The 19,769-nt window shown below is 36.0% G+C and overlaps 1 protein-coding gene across 1 annotated transcript; it reads right to left on the minus strand.

Moving 5' to 3' along the window:
- Positions 1–1,089: 1,089 nt before the first annotated feature.
- Positions 1,090–2,028, minus strand: LOC132028093 (olfactory receptor 2AJ1-like). The gene has a single exon (XM_059416742.1). It carries the CDS (start codon positions 2,026–2,028, stop codon positions 1,090–1,092), a length of 939 nt encoding a protein of 312 aa, XP_059272725.1.
- Positions 2,029–19,769: the final 17,741 nt, after the last annotated feature.

The following is a 19,769-nucleotide window of genomic DNA, read 5'->3' on the forward strand; positions in this document are numbered from 1 at the left end:
AGCAACCAGAAATTGCTTGTGCCTGCTAGACTGCTTTTGGTCCCTCTTTACACCACTTTTGCTGTACAGAAGTGCAGACCTCTCACTCAGATAGTCACAATAAGAAGACCCAGGGTACTACGACAAGGATGCAATTCATGTATGGATATTCTTATATGCAATACTTGCTTCCATTTGTGTGCAAGAAAACAGGGATTGTGGACTTCATAATGAAGTGTTTCCATGATTTTGAACTCATATTAATAGAAATTGAATGCTATTTATGAAATAACTTTTAATAAATATTATCCTTATGAAATAGTGTTTAATGTATGGATTATATTACATGAATTACACAATGTGTTAACATATTAAAATACATATTGAAAAATATGCATAATATACATTCAATTGATATTATTTGTTAAATAATAAAATGCATTAATTTACATTTGTTTTATTGAGATGTAATTAATATAATTCTACTGTTCTTAGGTGTACTGCATAACAGTTTGATGTATCTATATATTGTAAATTAATTTTCAAAAAAAGTTTAATTATGTATCACCACACATAGCTACAATTCATTTTTTTATGAGAACTTCTAAAACATACATCTTTAGCTGCTTTCTTATATACAAAAGAACATTGTTAACTACAGTCACCATGCTGTTCACCATGCCGGAATTCTTTTTAACTTATGTATCTTACAACTAGAATTCTTACCTTTTGAATACCTGCACCCATTTTGCACATGATTCTTTATGAATTTTTGATAACTGGTTTTAACATTGGAATTATAATTTTACTGTTTCATAAGGTACAAAAGTCATAAGGATAGATCCTTTAAAATGTGATTGTATTGTAAAAGTCAATTTTTATAAATTCTTATAATTTTTTTGTGAGAGGGAATAGTACCTTTTTAGGTATATGTGTTTATAAAACAAATACTTTAAAAATTTTATTATCATCAGGGGTTTGGAAAAATCCACTTTCTACTCTTGATGGATAGAAACTGATTTTCTTTCCAGATACATAAATAATGAATAACCTGTAAGTGTTGAATATTAATATAGAAAACATAGGCTTCAAGCATTTTTCTTACTATCTTTAATGGAGAAAGTTACCTTTGAGCATATTTTTCATTGCCTCCAGAACGTCTTTATTCCTAAAGCTGTAGATGATGGGGTTCAGTGTGGGTGTGAGGATGGTGTAGAATATTGCCAAATACTTGTCCTGGCCTGGAGTGTGGTATGATTTGGGTCTCATGTATGTGAAAATAAATGGCCCATAGTACATTGTGACCACAATCATGTGGAAAGAACAGGTAGAAAATGACTTTTTCCGTGCTTCTGATGATTTCATTTGAAGAACACTGAGGAGGATTTGGACATAAGAAGCAAAGATTAGGGAGAAAGGGACGAGGAGAAAAATTAAGCCACTTACATAAACTCCTTGTTCATACAGGGTTGTGTCCACACAGGACAACTTCAACATGGCAGGGACCTCACAGAAAAAGTGATCAATAGCTCTTGAGCCACAGAAGGGAAAGTGGAGGGCATAAGCTGTGTGGGCTATGGAGTTGACAGTCCCAACCAGCCAGGACCCTCCAGCCATGAGGATAAGGACATAGTCATTCATAAGAATGGGATAGTGTAGTGGATGGCAGATGGCTACATAGCGGTCATAAGACATTGCTGCCAGGAGAAGACACTCACCACCTAGGAGGGTGAGGGACAGAAATACCTGGAAGCCACAACCTGCAAATGAAATAGTTCTGCTGCCTGACAGGAAGTCAGCGACCATTTTGGGAACAATGTTAGAAATATGCAAGATGTCCATGAAAGACAGATGGCTGAGCAGGAAATACATTGGAGTGTGGAGTCTTGAGTCCCTGAGGATAAGGAGGATCATGATTGTGTTTTCCGTAATAGTCATAATAAAAATAATGACTATAAGAGAGCAGAAAACTAGACTTGATTGGGAAGAAGAAAAGAGTCCTAGGAGAATGAAATCACTGGTGAAACTGTGATTCTCTTGCCCCATCATGAATTCCAATCTTTCACCTAAAATAGGAAAAAAAAAAAAAGAGCGCTAAAATTCAGTGGTGTAAATCTCAAACTCACTTACATTTTAAAAAAATATTAGAAAACATTACATATAAAAAAAAAAAAAGAGAGAGAGGCATATATATATATATATATATATATATATATATATATATATTTAACAATGACATTTTCTTTTATTTAGCTAAGAGATCATTTCCTAAGCACATAACAAATAACTTCATGAAGTACGCAAAATATGAGAAGTAAATGCTAATTAGAATAAGTTCTTCATTATCCTTAGTTTTTTTTAATTAAATTGATTTTTTTTCAGAAAAACAGTATTCATTATTTTTTCACCACACCCAGTGCTCCATGCAATCTGTGCCCTCTATAATACCCACCACCTGGTACCCCAACCTCCCACCCCCTCGCTCCTTCAAAATGTTTTTCAGAGTCATAGTCTCTCATGGTTCACCTCCCCTTCCAATTTACCCCAACTCCCTTGCAGTCAAAATCAGTAGACTCTCAACCAGCTTTTGAAATGGGTTTGTTTTACAATCTGGGAATTTATTTGTTTGAATAAATTGATCATATTTGGTCTGTTCAGTAAGTTGCTAGCTCCGTGTAGCCTCAGGATCTTAATTCCATGTTCTTTTTTTTTAAATTGCATTAAAAATCTTTAATTAAATTTTATTTTATTTTAAATTCAATCAATTCCATATTTTTAAATTGAGTTCAGTCTTTTGTCAAAGTCACCTTTTAAATGTGGTGTACCCTCAAACAGTGCACTTAAAATCTTAGTACCCTCTCTTGCCCTGTGTACCCCAATTTGCCTATTTCTCCTTATTGTTGTTAATGTGGTCATACTCTTCTTTTACTTTTTTTTATTATGTTCAATTTGCCAATATATAGTACATCATTAGTTTTGATTTAGTGTTCAGTGGTGCTGTCCTTTGATGTGTTTTGCAAATCACTTTTCATCTATAACATATTAAATAAATATATGAATTATATTTGTTGTTTATTGTCATCCTAACACACCAGAACTTAAACTTCCAAATGTGAGATCATTATTTTGTCCTCTGTATAAGCTGAGTGGCTGAACAATGCTTTGTACATAGTAGTTGCTCAATGATATATTTTAAGTAAATGAATAAATTATGAGTAGGATATGGAACTCAATATTCTGTCTCAGTTCTTATTTGGCTAACCTTAGAGAAAATGAAATGTATTATTTATACATTTAATGAGGTGCTAAAACTAGGTTAATCTGTATTTGTAATTTGAAGTATCAGTATTTAAATGCAAAAGAAAAAGAACATTGTATTCAGTTAAAATAAGAATATGTTTTATTTTGGCCAGTTTTGACTTATTATTTTGACTTATATTTAATTACTTCTTTATATAGGGAATCATATGGTTTCTAAATAATGATGCTCTTTAGTTGTGGATAGTGGCTACTTAACTGTTCCCTCTACTATTTTGTGCACAGATTCAGTAGGTATGATCTATCCCTCAATAAATAAATATACACTCATACATAGTTGCACACACAGAGACATAGTGGTACAATTTTGAAAACACAGGTGCCGATTATGAAAAAGAAATAATATATAAAACAAGTTACTTGCCATCTTTAAGAACTATTCTTAAGTCTTTGGCCCCTGCCAGCCTCAGTAAACAGAGCATGCAACTCTTGATTTCAGGGTTGTAAGTTCAACTTATTGGGTATAGATATTGGGTTTAGAGATTACTTAAAAACAAAATCTTTAAATACAAAAAAAGAACTATTCATGATTTTGAATGAACGTGTTTTGGTTTTCCCTTTGGGGAAGCAAATGTACAAATATGTCTCTGGTTAAATATGAATAATTTGAATTTTTCTGTTTTAGTTGATATTACAATTCTTTATTATGAAATAAACCTCTATTTTCTATTTTAATGGTCTGGAATGTGAATGTTGTTTTGCTATAATTTTCACTATATTAAAAGATTAACCTTTGAATGAAGTTGTGGATATACACATATTTAAGAAGTTCTTGCTCTTTTGACTTGTTTGACCTACAGCTCAGTAAATTGTGGTGTATACACAGATTAAGATTTAAGGGCACCGATGCTTCCCATGAATTGGTGGATCATAAATAAGTCTCTAAAATCTATGAATAAAATAAGTCTATGAATATTACTGACAACTCCAATTCAATAATCATTATGCAAAGTTGTTGACTTTTTCTCACTTTCCCCCATAATTTTGTCATTCTAGTTTTCCTTTTTCCATTAGTGACTCCCTTTGTTATACTCATTTGCCCTGAAAAAACCATTCTCAATTTTAGTGTTGAGAAGTATGGGAGCACAGTTGGTTAAAGGCCCACCTCTTGGTTTTGGTTCAGGTCTGGATATCAGAGTTATGGGATCAAGCTCTGGGTCAGGCTCTACACTCAACAAAGAGTCTGCTTAAGAATCTCTCGAGAGTCTGCTTAAGAGTCTCTCGCTCTCTGTCCCCCTTCCCCAACTGTCTCTTTCTCTAAAGTAAATAAATCTGTAAAAAAAGAAAAATATGTAATGTCTATTTTTTTAATTAAATTTATTTATTTGCAGCATAACCGTATTCATTATTTTTGCACCACACCCAGTGCTCCATGCAATCCGTGCCCTCTATAATACCCACCACCTGGTACCCCAACCTCCCACCCTCCCGCCACTTCAAACCCCTCAGATTGTTTATCAGAGTCTATAGTCTCTCATGATTCACATCCCCTTCCAATTTCCCCCAACTCCCTTCTCCTCTCTAACTCCCCATGTCCTCCATGATATTTGTTATGCTCCACAAATAAGTGAAACCATATGATAATTGACTCTCTCTTCTTGACTTATTTCACTCAGCATAATCTCTTCCAGTCCCGTCCATGTTGCTACAAAAGTTTGGTATTCTATTTTTTACAGAACCCCATCGCTTAGGAATTACGGGCCTATTGTATGTTCTCAGTAAATGATTGTTAAAGAAATTTTTGACTATGGACTCTGATATCAAAATTTTCACAATACATCAATTATGTTTACATTTACATCCACAAGAATGTCTATACTCTATCTTTATATATTAGAAGCATTCCTTAATAAATTCATTGACTACTTCATCTTCTTTGTTCTACTATCTTCTTTCCACTTACCTGGGAAACCTGAAGTTTCTACAAGAAATTTTTTAATAGGCTCTACATCCAGCATGGAGCCCAACACAGGGATTGAATTCATGACCCTGAGTTCAAGATCTGAGCTGAGATCAAGAATCTGATGCTTAACCAACTAAGCTACCCAAGCAAACTTCTACAATGATCTTTTATGTATTTTTGCCCAACCCATTAATCAGGCATCTGAAATATCCTCCCATGATGCTAGAATGATAGAGAAAAGGATACCTTCTGTGCCATCCAGAATGTTGAATGAAATCTGTTCTTGAATCCAAAAAGTTATGCACTGGTGGTGAGCTTCCTAACACTACAGAAGAAAGCGGGAAGACAAATGTTACATACCCTGTAAACTTTTCCAAACCTGTGGTAGTCTTATAAAGTTATAGTCTCCTTCTCTCTACCTGACATTAAATATTCTCTGTCTAATAATGATAATGTAAATAAACAGATATAACATACAGGTTATACTGCCATAACTTCTAGAAGTTAAGAGACTAATTACAGAAGATGTTATCATCATTAGATACCATGGATTTAGCTATAAACACAGTCATATCCCAAATTTTCCTTGGACGGAAAAGAAAGGTCTTCATACCCTTTACCCAGTGAATTCACTACACTCAAATAATCTTTACCATTTTACACTTGCCAAGATGTTCAAAATGCATTATGCATGCACAAATTTGACTTGACTAGTTTCAAAAATATTCTTTTCACTTTTCTGCCAATTATCTCAGGATATGAATAAACCATTCAGAATATTTCTTTAAATTTAAGTAGAAGGGAATTTACATTTAAATATAAGGAAATTATTCAATATATCAGTATGACTTCACCTTTATCCAATTATTTGTATGCGTCTACACTACATCATTATATGAAAGTTTTGATTGTAAGACAAATGACAATTACAAGAGATTATTTCTTCCTGAGTAATATTTATTTTGAATAGTGTTTGATACAGAAATCCTGGGAAAATATATTCTGATATGCACACTTATATTTTATGCTAAAATATAATGCTGCCTTTATTTTTGGATGTATTCTAAAAACCCATGATATCAATGGCCAAATTGAAATACCAATTAAAAACACTCTCTTCAAATACCAGACTTACATGGATGGTGTACAATTGATTCCTGTTAAGTGGTCATTACTGATAATTCATTGTAACGGAATTACATAGAAGCGGCAGAGGTCTGACAATGGATTTCCCTAAATATGGATGGAATAAAATCATTGCTTCTGTAAAGGAGTTGACATGGAAAATGCATACCACGTTAGATGTATGACACTCTGACTTTTCCTAGGAATGGGTATGCTGCTGAACCAAATAATTATATCAAGAATGTAGCAATATAAGCTAAAAGTGTCCATGATTTGAAGAAATAAACAAGAAAATTTAATGCAAATAGAGTATATTTGAAATATTGTATATTATGTCTTATTATCACATAGCATATCATTCAGATGTAAAATTTTATCTGAAATGCATTTTTATGAAACCAGGACAATAGCAATACTTGCCTCGAAGCTTTGAAGGTTAAATGAGGCAACATATTATAACACATACATACAAACACATGTATGTACACACATGCCTACATCTGTGTACACACACACAAACATACATAAGAGTTTAGAACTTAGTAGTTATACAAGGACAATGATTATTACTGTTGATTTTATTATTATCATTTCTAAAATTACTGTAGTAATATTTCTTTTCTTTTAACTTCATCATTATTTTTGTTATTATAGTTATTTCCTTATATTTTAAATAAGCATTTAAACTACTATATCTTAGAAAGAGAGGGTGTAGTATTCAGGAGAGGAGAAGGGAGTTGGGGGAAATTAGAAGGGGAGGTGAACCATGAGAAACTATGGACTCTGAAAAACAATCTGAGGGTTTTGAAGGGGTGGGGGGTGGGAGGTCGGGGTACCAGGTGGTGGGTATTATAGAGGGCACAGATTGCATGGAGCACTGGGTGTGGTGCAAAAATAATGAATACTGTTATGCTGCAAATAAAAAATAAATTTAAAAAAGAGTATATAACCAGGTAAAGAAATACAATTCGATGTTGTAAATCAAAGGTATATTGTGTTCTCACTGCCTGGTGACATTGGTCCATGAGGCTCTCTGGGGAAAATGGAAATGCAGTATGTTGAATGACAATGTGTAGTCTGCTTCACACCCATATACACACAGACAGGTGTGTGTAAGAGAGCTAACTGATAGTCCTTATTATGAAGTCAATGAGCTGGGCTGTTCACAATTGCATTCTATACTAGCCATTTGACACTATAATTAACTAGCTATTTTTTGACCTTTCAGGAGACTGAATCATACACCAAAGAATCATTTAATGGCTACCTTCTATTTGTTGCTGCTGTCATGTCAGTCTAAGGAAGTCCTGTGAGTATTGTTTCAGTGACACCAAATTCATCATGCCCAACAGTGAACTCCCAAAGTCTCCTGAAACGTGGGCCATCATTGGTACCACCATTTACAACAGCCCAAGCCAGAAATCTTGAAAAAAAAAGTTATCTTAAATTTCCTTTATCTCTTTACTCCTCTCTATAAAAGTCACCATCTCCTACCTTCTCCCCCTACATAAATACCCCACCTTGGGTTATACCTCCTCATGGTGCTACATTCCATGTGTCGTCATGGTGACTCTAAACATCTATTCTGTCCTCTCTCAGTAGAATGTCTAGATCTGTATGGGTTCAGTGCCATCCACACTGACCACACACTTCACAGCTCTGCTTGAAGTCAGAAGAGTGTGGCCAATGATGTAAATTTCAGGTAAAGGTGATGGAAGAGTTCTGGGACTGGAAGATCCTACTCTTCTCACCCCTTTGTCCTGTGAGTTGTACCTGTATGTGATGATGTATGATCTTGATTCTTTCTGGAAGAGCTGTACAGGAAATAAATTCAGGAGTTCAGGAGCAAAACCTGTGAGCTGCCAGGCAATTTATTCATCATAGTAATGTGTGGATATTAATAAAAATAACTCACCAAAATGTTAAAAGAATAATTTGGGGAGGGAAAAAGCAAGATATTTCCCTGTGATGTGTCCTTGCTCTCCTTAACATTCCCATTGGGTCATACATTTTTGGGATAATGGATCTAGGATAATTCCAGTGTATTTTATTCAAAATGCATAACAAATCCTTTTAGGACATAGAATTTCAAAGAATTAAAATATTGTAAAGGTAATTCAAGTAAATGTCTGCCTCCAGTTGCTCCCCAATGAATACACTTTTTGTCTAGTCTACTTTATTCTTTCTGAAACACTGATTTGAGCATGGAAATAATCTGCTAGATTACACTGTATGCACATTCCAGTCCATATACATTAAAATAATACAATAGCCAATTAATTAGCCAAACAAACAAGCAACATACAATCTCTGTATCTCTAGTTCCCATTTACTTTGAAACTAAAGTATTTATATTTACATGACTTTGTTTTTCTTTCACCTTTGGCACATCCATCCTTTCTTCTGCATAAATAGTCTTCCCCCCATTTCTAACATCTTTGATGTCTTCCAATAGCTAGTTTCATATAAAAATATCCTTCCATGGAGACTTCTTTGCTCTCTTTAGACTATTCCTCTTTGCTTTTCCTTCTCTTGTAAAATTGGGCATCTCTGTTAGAGAATCCCGTTTCACCGATAGCTGCACTGTCTGAGTTTATGTTTGTGACCTACTCATCCGTTACTTACCTCACCCCTCATGTCTCCCGGGTGCTCTTCTCTAACATCTCTAAATGTTCCCAATTTCATAGCACCCCAGAAAGATCATTGTCGTTATTTCACATTTAACACACTGGGTGCACTTATTGCCCAGAGGCTACCAACAAGCCCCTCCTCATGGGTGCCTAGCCATTGATCACACCATTGGAGTATTTGCCTCAATGTCCCTGCTTCCAGAATGACAGAAGCATGGTGTGGTGCTTCAATCCAGAAACTCACTTCAAAGGTGCTGAGAGTTTGCAAGGACCAGTGTCATAAATGATGTGGGAGGACCAAGGAAAGGCAGGGAGGACACTTACCACGTTGGAGTTCTGTATCATGTGGCTTGTGAAGGAGAAAATACCTACTCTTTGATGGGTGACATGGGCTTCCATGTCTCCAGAGGACAGCTGGGCGGGGGGGGGGGGGGGGGAAGGGAACAGAAAACAGTTGTTTGTGTGGAAAGGAGTGGGGGCACTGAGACAGACAGGCATTCCTCAGGGTGCAGCAGAAAAAAATCCTAGTGTCAGAGACAGAATAGAGATAGTCTATTTCAGATTGATTAAATAAAGTGAAAGGAAACATTTGTTAAGGGGGAGGAAGCTACCTTTCTGAACCCCTTACCTATTATACCCTCTGTTCCTAGCAAATTTTATTCCCATTGTTCAAGGCCCAAGAACACACTGCCTGTTAAAGGAAAAGTGTATGGCCTGTTTCTTACATGATATAACTTTAGAGTAGGCCACTAGGCTGACCCCACTTGGAGCCATGGAGTCTCCTGGGTGTTTATGGAGTCAATGAAGGAACATACTTCTCACACAGACAGCCTCCTACAGAGAGGCGGATAGGAAGATGGGATTATTTTATATGTGATTTTTCTTGTTTTTATTCCTGATAGATTCATAAGTCAATTAAATGATTACCAAATAAATTAATATGGAACTAAAAGTAACAATGTCTGACTCTTGATTTCAGTTCCAGTCATGATCTCAGGGTCATGGGTCCAGCCCCCCATCAGGTTCCATGCTCAGCCTGGAATCTCCTTGTCCCTCTACCTCTGCTCTTCCCCTCCTCATGCTCTTTGACTCTCTCAAATAAATACAATCTTTAAAAGAGAGAAAGTAAATGTAACATAACATACAGTTAATTTACTGGCCTTACACATAGTCATGATGGCAGCTGTACATTAATGAAGGAGTGTAATGACACACTATTATACTAGTGTCAGATGTGCAGCATAGTAATTGCACACTTTCCTACAACACCTAGTGCTCATCTCAAGTGCTCTCCTTAATCCCCATTCCCTGTTTTAGCCATTGCCCCATCCACATCATTCCAGAAACCATCACTTTGTTCTCTAGAGTTGAGTTTGTTTCTTTTTCTATCTCTATCTTTTCCCCTTTGCTTATTTGTTTTGTTTATTAAATTCCACATATGAGTAAGATCATATGGTATTTGTCTTTGACTTATTTTGTTTAGAAAAATGCTCTCAGGAAATACCCATGTTGTTGCAAATGACAAAACTATTTTTTTAATTTATGACTGAATAATTCTTTTTTATGGCTGATTATCTATCATCTATCTGTCATATCTATCTATCTATTTATCTATCTATCATCTATCTAGGGATGATATCTCCATTGATGTAAGTGAGGTATTATAATCCCTACTATTATTTTGTTATTAAATTAGTTCCATAAGTGTGTTATGACTTATTTTATAGATTTGGTGCACCCATGTTGATAGTGTAAATATTTACAGTTGTTAGGTATCCTTGTTGATTGTCCCTTTTATTACGATACAGTGCTCTTATTTATCTTTGGTTACATTCTTTGTTGTAAATTCCATTTGTCTAATGTCAGGCTACTACTCTAGCTGTCTTTTGGTATCCAGTTGCTTGCTAAGTATTTCTCTGTCCCTTCATTTTCTATCTGCAGGTGTCTTTGGGTCTAACATTAGTCTCCAGTGCTCAGCATATACATGGGTCTTGTTTTATTATTCACTCTGACAACCTATGTCTTTAGATGGGATCCCTTATCTATTTACATTCCGAGTAATTATTGATATGTATTTATTGCCATTTCATTACTTCTTTTGCAATTTTTTTTCTGGAGGTTTTCTCTGATCTGTTGTTGTCCCTGTAACTTTTGGTCTTTCCTTTCCACTTAGAGTTCCCTTTACTCTTTCTTGCAGGGCTGGTTTAGTGGTCAGGAGCTCCTTTAGTTTTTCTTTGTCTGGGAAACTCTTTACAAAACCTTCTAGTCTGAATGACAGGCTTTCCTGTGTGCAGGATTCTTTGCTGCAGATTCTCCCCACAGCACTTTGATTGTATCATACCACTGCCTTCTGGGTTGTCAAGCTTCTGTTGAAAAATCTGCAGCTAGGGTCATGGGTTTTCCTTTCGTTTATTGTCTTGCTGCTTTTAAGACTTTAAAAAAAAATAAAATTAGCAAGTTTAATGAAAATAGGTCTTAAGTAAATATATTTTGTCGATTTTGATGGGAATTCTCTATGCTTCCTAGATCTGGATGTCTGTATTCTTTCCCACATTAGGGAGGTTTACCACTATTATTTCTTTAGATTAATTTTCTGCTCCCTTTTCTCTCTCTTCTTCTTCAAGGACTACTATAATAGAAAGTTTATTACATTTGTCATGTACACAAGTGGGGGAAGGGCAGAGAGAAGGGCAAGCAGACTACCCACTGAGTGGGAAGCCCAACACAGGGCTCAATCCAGGGACCCTGAGATCATGCCTGAGCCAAAGGCAGATACTTAAACAACTGAGCCAACCAGGTGCCCCTCCACTGACCATTTTTAAATTAATAGTTTTGTTACTAATTTGTATGAGTTCTTTGTATATTTTTAACATTAAAACCTTATCAGATATATTCTTTTGAATATCTTCTTCCAGTCCTTATTGCTTTCCATGTTGTTAATGGGTCCTTTGCTGTGCAGAAAAACTTAGTTTGATGCAGCCCCATATGTTTATTTTTCATTCGGCTTCCCTTGTGTCTGACTTCATATCCAAAATAGCATCTCTAGGACCAATGTCAAGGAGATTTCTACCTATGTTTTCTTCTTAAGTTTTATGGTTTCAAGTCTTACATTTAGATTTCTAATTCATTTTAGTTTGATTTTTGTATGTGATATTAACCAGAAATTTTGTTTTAGTCCTTTGCATATAGTTTTCTCACCACTATTTACTAAAGAGACAGTAATTTCCTTAGTGTATATTCTTGCTGTTCTTGTGTACATTAATCAAACATATATTTGTGAGTTTATTTCTGGGTTGTCCCTTCTGTTCAATTGATCTTTTTATTTTTATTTTTTAAATTTATTTTCAGAATAACAGTATTCATTGTTTTTATACCACAACCAGTGCTCCATGCAATCCATGCCCTCTATAATACCCACCACTTGGTACCCTGACCTCCCACCCCCACCCCTTCAAAACCCTGAGATTGTTTTTCAGAGTCCATAGTCTCTCATGGTTCACTTCCCCTTCCAATTTCCCCCAACTCCCTTCTCCTCTCTATCTCCCCATGTCCTCCATGCTATTTGTTATGCTCCACAAATAAGTGAAACCATATGATAATTGACTCTCTCTGCTTGACTTATTTCACTCAGCATAATCTCTTCCAGTCCCGTCCATGTTGCTACAAAAGTTGGGTATTCGTCTTTTCTGATGGAGGCATAATACTCCATCGTTTATATGGACCACATCTTCCTTATGCATTTGTGCATTGAAGGGCATCTTGGTTCTTTCCACAGTTTGGTGACTGTAGCCATTGCTGCTAATCAGGAACGGAGGATGGATTTTGTCAAATGCTTTTTCTGCATCAATTGAGAGGATCATGTAGTTCTTCTCTTTTCTCTTATTAATTTGTTGTATCACATTGATTGATTTGCAAATGTTGAACCATCCTTGTAGCCCCGGGATGAATCCCACCTGGTCATGGTGGATAATCTTTTCAATGTGCTGTTGGATCCTGTTTGCTAGGATATTGTTGAGAATCTTAGCATCTATATTCATCAGTGATATTGGTCTGAAATTCTTTTTTTGGTAGGGTCTTTGCCTGGTTTGAGGATCAGGGTAATGCTGGCTTCATAGAAAGAGTCTGGAAAATTTCCTTCTGCTTCAACTTTTTGAAACAGCTTCAGGAGAATAGGTGTTATTTCTTCTTTGAAAGTTTGGTAGAATTTCCCAGGGAATCCATCAGGTCCTGGGCTCTTGTTTCTTGGGAGGTTTTTGATCACTGCTTCAATCTCATTACTAGATATCGGTCTATTCAGGTTGTCGATTTCTTCCTGGTTCAATTTTGGGAGTTTATAGTTTTCCAGGAATGCATCCATTTCTTCTAGGATGCTTAGCTTATTGGCATATAACTGTTGATAATAACTTCTGATGATTGTTTCTACTTCCTTGGTGTTCGTTGTGATCTCTCCCTTTTCATTCATAATTTTATGAATTTGGGCTTTCTCTCTTTTCTTTTGGATTAGTGTGGCCAATGGCTTATCGATCTTATTGATTGTTTCAAAAATCCAACTTCTAGTTTCATTGATACATTCTACTGTATCTCTGGTTTCTACCTCATTGATCTCAACTCTAATCTTGATGATTTCCCTTCTTATGTGTGGAGTTGCTTTGATTTGTTGTTGATTCTCCAGTTCTTTAAGGCATAGAGACAGCTGGTGTGTTCTGGATTTTTCAATTTTTTTGAGGGAGGCTTGGATGTCTATGTATTTCCCCTTTAGGACAGCCTTTGCTGTATCCCATAGGTTTTGGACCAAAGTGTCTTCATTCTCATTGATTTCTCTGAATTGTTTCAGTTCCTCCTTGATCTCCTGGTTGATCCAAGCATTCTTAAGAAAGGTGGTCATTAGCTTCCAGGTGTTGGAGTTCCTTCTTAACTTTTCCTTGTGATTGAGCTCTAGTTCCTTGTGATTGAGCTCTAGTTCCAAAAGACTGTGAATCATCTCAGTCTTTTGGTATCAGTTGAGTCCCGATTTGTGACCCAGGATGTGGTCGATTCTGGAGAAGGTTATATGTACACTTGAGAAGAATGAGTATTCTGTTGTTTTAGGGTGGAATGTTCTGTATATATCTATGAGGTCCATCTGGTCCAATGTGTCATTCAATGCTCTTGTTTCTTTACTGATTTTTTGCTTCAATGATCTGTTTCTGAGAGAGGCATGTTAAGATATCCTATGATTAGTTTATTCATATCAATATGACTCTTTATCTTGATAAACAGTTTTCTTATGTAATTGTCTGCTCCCATATTGAGGGAATAGATATTTACATTTGTTAGAACATCTTGGTGGATAGTCCCTTTAAGAATGATGTAGTGTCCTTCTGGATCTCTGACTACAGTCTTTAGTTTAAAATCTAATTTTTCTGATATGAGATTCGCTACCCCAGCCTTCTTTTGAGGCCCATTGGCATGAAAGATGTTTCTCCATCCCTTCACTTTCAGTCTGGGTGTATCTTAGTTTCAAAATGGGTCTCTTGTAGGCAACATATGGATGGGTCTTCTCATTTTATCCAGTCTGAAGCCCTGTGCCATTTTATGGGTGCATTTAGGCCATTCACATTGAAAGTGATTATTGATAGATATGTTTTTATTGACATCGAGTTACCTTTGAAGACTTTCTTTCTGTAGACTGTTTCTATATTTCTGTTCAATACTATTCTTGGGATTTTTCCTCTTTCATAGAACCCCCATAATATTTCCTGCAGTATTCGCTTGGTGGTTGCATAGTCTTTTAAGCCTTGCGGGTCTTGGAAACTCTTTATCTCTCCATCCATTTTGAATGTCAGTCTTGCTGGATAAAAGTATTCTTGGCTGCATGTTCTTCTCATTCAGTGCCCTGAATATATCTTGCCAGACCTTTCTGGCTTGCCAGGTCTCTGTGGACATGTCTGACGTTATTCTGTTGGCCTTCCTCTGTACGTAAGGATCTTCTTTGTCCTAGATGCTTTCAAGAGGTTCTGCCTACAATTATACTTCTTCATTCTTACTATTAGATGTCTTGAGGACTTTCGAGAATCTGTAATCTTGGGGGGGGGGGACCTTTTGGCCTCTAGTACATGAACGCTGGCTCCATTCACGAGATTCGGAACATTTTCATGAAGAACTTGTTCCACTCTATCTTCTAGACTTCTTTCTTTCTCTTCCCCTTCAGGGATTCCAATAATTCTGATGTTGGAACATTTCATGGCATCATTTATTTCCCTGATTCTATTTTCATGATTTCTAAGCTGTTTGTTCCAGGCTTTCTCTTGATTCTTTCTCTCTATCTGTTTGTCCTCCAGATCACTAATTCTATCTTCTGTCTCTGTTACCCTAGATTTGAGAGAATTTAGGTTAGATTGGAGCTCTTTGAGAGCATTGCAAACCTTAGTCCTGGTAGCTATAAGTTTTGCCCTATCATTGTGACCATCCTGTCTGGTCGCTTTCAGCTTGGCCCTAATCAATTCTCTTTGGTCATCCATGGCTTTCTCCAACTTAGCTATTTCCTGGATAATTGTTAGCCTGAATTTGCTTTCAGACATGTTGTCTATGTCGATAGCCCTTAGCTCTGTTGCAGAAGGTCCATTCTCTGTATTTTTCTTCTCTTGGGCATTCCTCCTCCTAGTCATTTTGGTGAGAGATGGCTGTAGCTGGATGTATCAACCATGGTGCAGTCAAGGTGCACCCTGGAATACTTCTGAGCAATCAGGGTTCCCACCATAATGAGAGGAAAAAGAAAAGGAAAAAAAAAAAGAGAGAGAGGGAGAGAGACAGGAAAGAAAGGTGCTATAAAAGAGAAGGTTTAGCCCAAATGGGCACCAAGGTAAGATTTATGAAGTATACAAACAGACACAGACAAACAAAAAGACTGATAAAAGTATATGGCAAGAGAAAAATAATAATATATATATTTGCATATATATATATATGCAAATAAAGGAAGAACTTCATCAAAAAAACCCCTGAGTGTAAGATTTATATACTATCAGGACAAACAGAAAAACGCAGAAATACTGGTGGAAGAAAAAGATGGGAGAGTGGTTGTAAATTCTCAGTGTGGGTGAGGAAGGTTGTTTTGATTCTTCCTGTATATATCTTGATATCTTTGTTAAAGGACTCAACTTTCCTAAGATAAGGGGGGATTAGGAATTGGTTTACCTATAGGGGTGACATTGATTGGGGAAAGGGGATTACCTTGAAGTTTAGCTCTATATGAATATTAGAAAATAAAAATTAAAAAAGGAATAAACTAGACTAACCTAAACTAAAATTAAAGAAAAAAGAAATTAAAAAAATAGTAATGCAAAAGGAAAACACAGGTGTATGTATCAAAACTTCAGGTTAGAAGGTTATTATGGAATTTGATGTACTGGACATCTCGCTATGATGGTAAATAGGTTAAAAAATTAACTATATAATAATAAAAAATTATCTATGTAAAAAATGAGCCAGAGTAGTCGGATTGAATTAATAATAAAAATTGTCCTATGAAGTAGTGTAGGTTGTTGTCTTGTTGTCTTTTCATCTTTTTTTTTTTTTTTTTTTTCCTTTCCTGGTTGGTTTTCTGGGCGAGGAGCCTGCCACGTGGGTTTTCAATCAATGATGTTCTCTGAGTTAAGTCCTCCTGCCCCCCTCAAGGGGGTGGGCTCTGAGGAGACTGTTTTTTTCAGGCTTTTGTTCTCTGGAGGTTTTTATATTTGTTCACTTTTGTTTTTCTCTCTCGCCTTGACCGCTTTTGATGGTTTTTGTAGGTTTAGAGGAAAGCAAACTGCACCCTGACCTCCCTCTCAGAGAGAAGCCTTGGTCTGGCTGTAGAGCCCTAATAAATCCCCCAAGGCCTCTGGCAGAGCAGGTTCCCAGTCGCACTCCCTGGGGACTCAGTATTGTTTGCTTGTACCCAAAACCATGGCAGTGGCGGTTGTCTGGGCAGCTCCAGACTGCCAGAGAAGTTCCAAGCAGCGATGATACACTGAGATTTTCCCACTGGCCCGACTGGGAGTGCCTGGTCTTTCGGTTGGAGAGCACCGGGCTGGCGTCTGTGCACACCTCTCTCAGGGGAGGGTGCAGGGCATGACTGGGACTCTGATGGCAGGGCAGGGCAGGGCACTCATGCTGTGCTTCTGTTGGTTGGCAAGGCTCCCAGTCCCTCACAGGAGCCGGGCCCCAAGCGCTCTCAGGGGCAGTGGTTGTTCAGGGACCAAGACCTGGTTTCTCTGCCACACTCTCTCTGGCTCTGCACCAGGGGTGGCTCTCCAGGGTCTGGGGACTTAAGCCTCTGACCCTAACACTCTGATTCCTGCAATTTACCCCCGGTGATCCTTTGCTCTTTTTGAGTGCCTTCCACCAGACTTCTGAGTTAATGCTGGTCCCAGATGCAGGGCACTCTCGTCTTGGGATATTACTTTCCAATGGGTAGCCTCTGGTGGCTCCCTCCCCCTTTTGTTTATCTTCCAATATCAGTCCGACTTTCCCACTCTGCTTTACCTACCCGCTGGTGTCTTTTGCTCCGGTAGAGATCCAGACATGTATAATTCTAATCTCAGGCTGATTTCATGGGTGATCAGAGTTCTTTGGAAGGTAATCAGCTCACTTTAGGGTACAGGTTGAAAGGGCGCCTCCTCCTACTTCCCCGCCATCTTGTCTCCCCTGTTCCATTGATCTTTCTGTCTATTTTCATGCAAATACCATACCAATTTGAATAGTATAGCTTTTTATAATTCATTGAAATCAGTGAGCATAATATGTTTCACTTTTTCTTTTTCTCAAGATTGTTTTGGCTAATTGTGGTCTTTTGTGATTCCATGAAAATTTTGGAATTATTTGTTTACTTCTGTGAAAAATTGGATTGGGATTTTCATAGGGATTTTATTGAATCTCATTGTTGTCTCACCAGAGGTACTAATCTGTAGATTTCTCTGAGTCGTGTAGGCATTTTGACAGTATTAATTCTACCAATCTATGAACATGAAATTTATTTCCATTTATTTATGTCACTTAGTTACTTTCATCAATATCTTATAGTTTCCAGTGTATAAATATTTTACTTCCTTGATTAAATTTATTCCTTGAAAATTATTTCTTGACATTTTATTCATTTTGATATGATTACCAATGGGATTTCTCTTTCTCAAAGCTCATTATTATTGTATAAAAACAGAATAAATGTTGCCTAAGTGGCTCATTTGGTTAAGTGCATTCAGTTCAGGTCATGATCCTGGATTCTTGGGCTTGAATACCACATCAGGCTCCCCTGGGTTCTAGTTCTCTGTGCTGTCCTGGCTTGTGATCTATCTCTTGCTCACTCAATCTCTCACTCAAATAAATAAAAAATCTTTGAAAAAAAAAACAGAATAGATTTTTGTGTATTAATTTTATATCTTGCAACACTACTGAACTTATTTATTAGTTCTAACAGTTTCTGGTGGTCTTTTATATATATATATGTATATATATACATTATATATATAAACAGTTTCTGGTGGTCTTTCATTTTATATATATATTTATATATATATTTATATATTTATATATATAAATATATTTAAAATAATTTTAAAAAATTTAAAAAATAATATATATATATTTCATCTGCAAATGGTAACTTCTTCCTTGCAGATTTGCCAATGTCTTTTATATTACTATATTTTAAAAAATCTAATTGCTTCAGCTGGGTCTTCTAATGTTGTGTTGACTAAGAGTGGGGACTGTGGCTATTCTTGTCTTGTTCCTAATATGACAGTAAAAACCCTCAGCTCTTCATCATTTTACATTAGCAGTTTGTCATAAATGGCCTTTTTTATAGTGATGTAATTTTCTTCTATACACACTTTGTTGAGAATTATAATAAATAGATGTCAACTTTTTTCAGATTTTTCTACATTTATTGATTTGATCAATGGTTTTTATCTTTTGTTTTGTAGCTGTAATGTATTACATTAACTGACTTATAGATGTTGAGTCATACTTGCTTCCCTGGAATATGTAACACTTGATTATGGTGTATGAATCTTTTACTGTACTCTTGAATTCAGTTTGCTACTATTTTGTTGAGGATATTTGCATCTATGTTCACCCACCACATATACATATAAATATATATATAATATAAAATACATAAATAAAATACACAATATATAGTATTACATAATACATGTAATATGCTATAAAATAATTATTCATATATATGTAAATAATATAAAATTATTCATTTGTTTTCCCTGTGGTTTCCTTGCCTGGTTTCGGTATCTGGGTAATGTTAGCCTTATAAAATGATCTTGTATGGATTCCAAATACTCTGAGTTTTTGGAAGATTTTGAGAAGTGTAAGAATTAAATATTCTTGAATGTTTATAGAATTCACTAGTAAAGCCATATATTCCTGAACTTTTGTTTGCTAGGAGGTTTTGATTACTAATTCAATATCCTTTTTAGTAATATGCATATTCAGATTTTCTATTTCTTCATGATTCAATCTGGGAATACTGTAGATTTCTAGGGATTTATCCATCCTTCTAGGTTGTCTAACTTATTGACATATATATCTTCTTGGTAGTGTCTTATGATATTTTATATTTCTGTGGCATCATTTGTACTTTCTGTTGCATTCCTAATGTTACTTATTTGAATGTTTTTATTCTTGAGTCTGGGTAAAGTTTTGTTCATTTTGTTTACCGTTTGAAAGAAGAAAGTTTTAGCTTCATTGCTTTTTTGTATTTTCTCTTCTTCAAATATACTTTATTTTAGTCTGAAAATATGCAGGGAATGATCCCAATCTTTTGATACCGGTTGAGTCCTGAT

The sequence above is a fragment of the Mustela nigripes genome, chromosome 12, assembly GCF_022355385.1.
Source record: "Mustela nigripes isolate SB6536 chromosome 12, MUSNIG.SB6536, whole genome shotgun sequence".
In the NCBI taxonomy this organism is placed as follows: Eukaryota; Metazoa; Chordata; class Mammalia; order Carnivora; family Mustelidae; genus Mustela; species Mustela nigripes.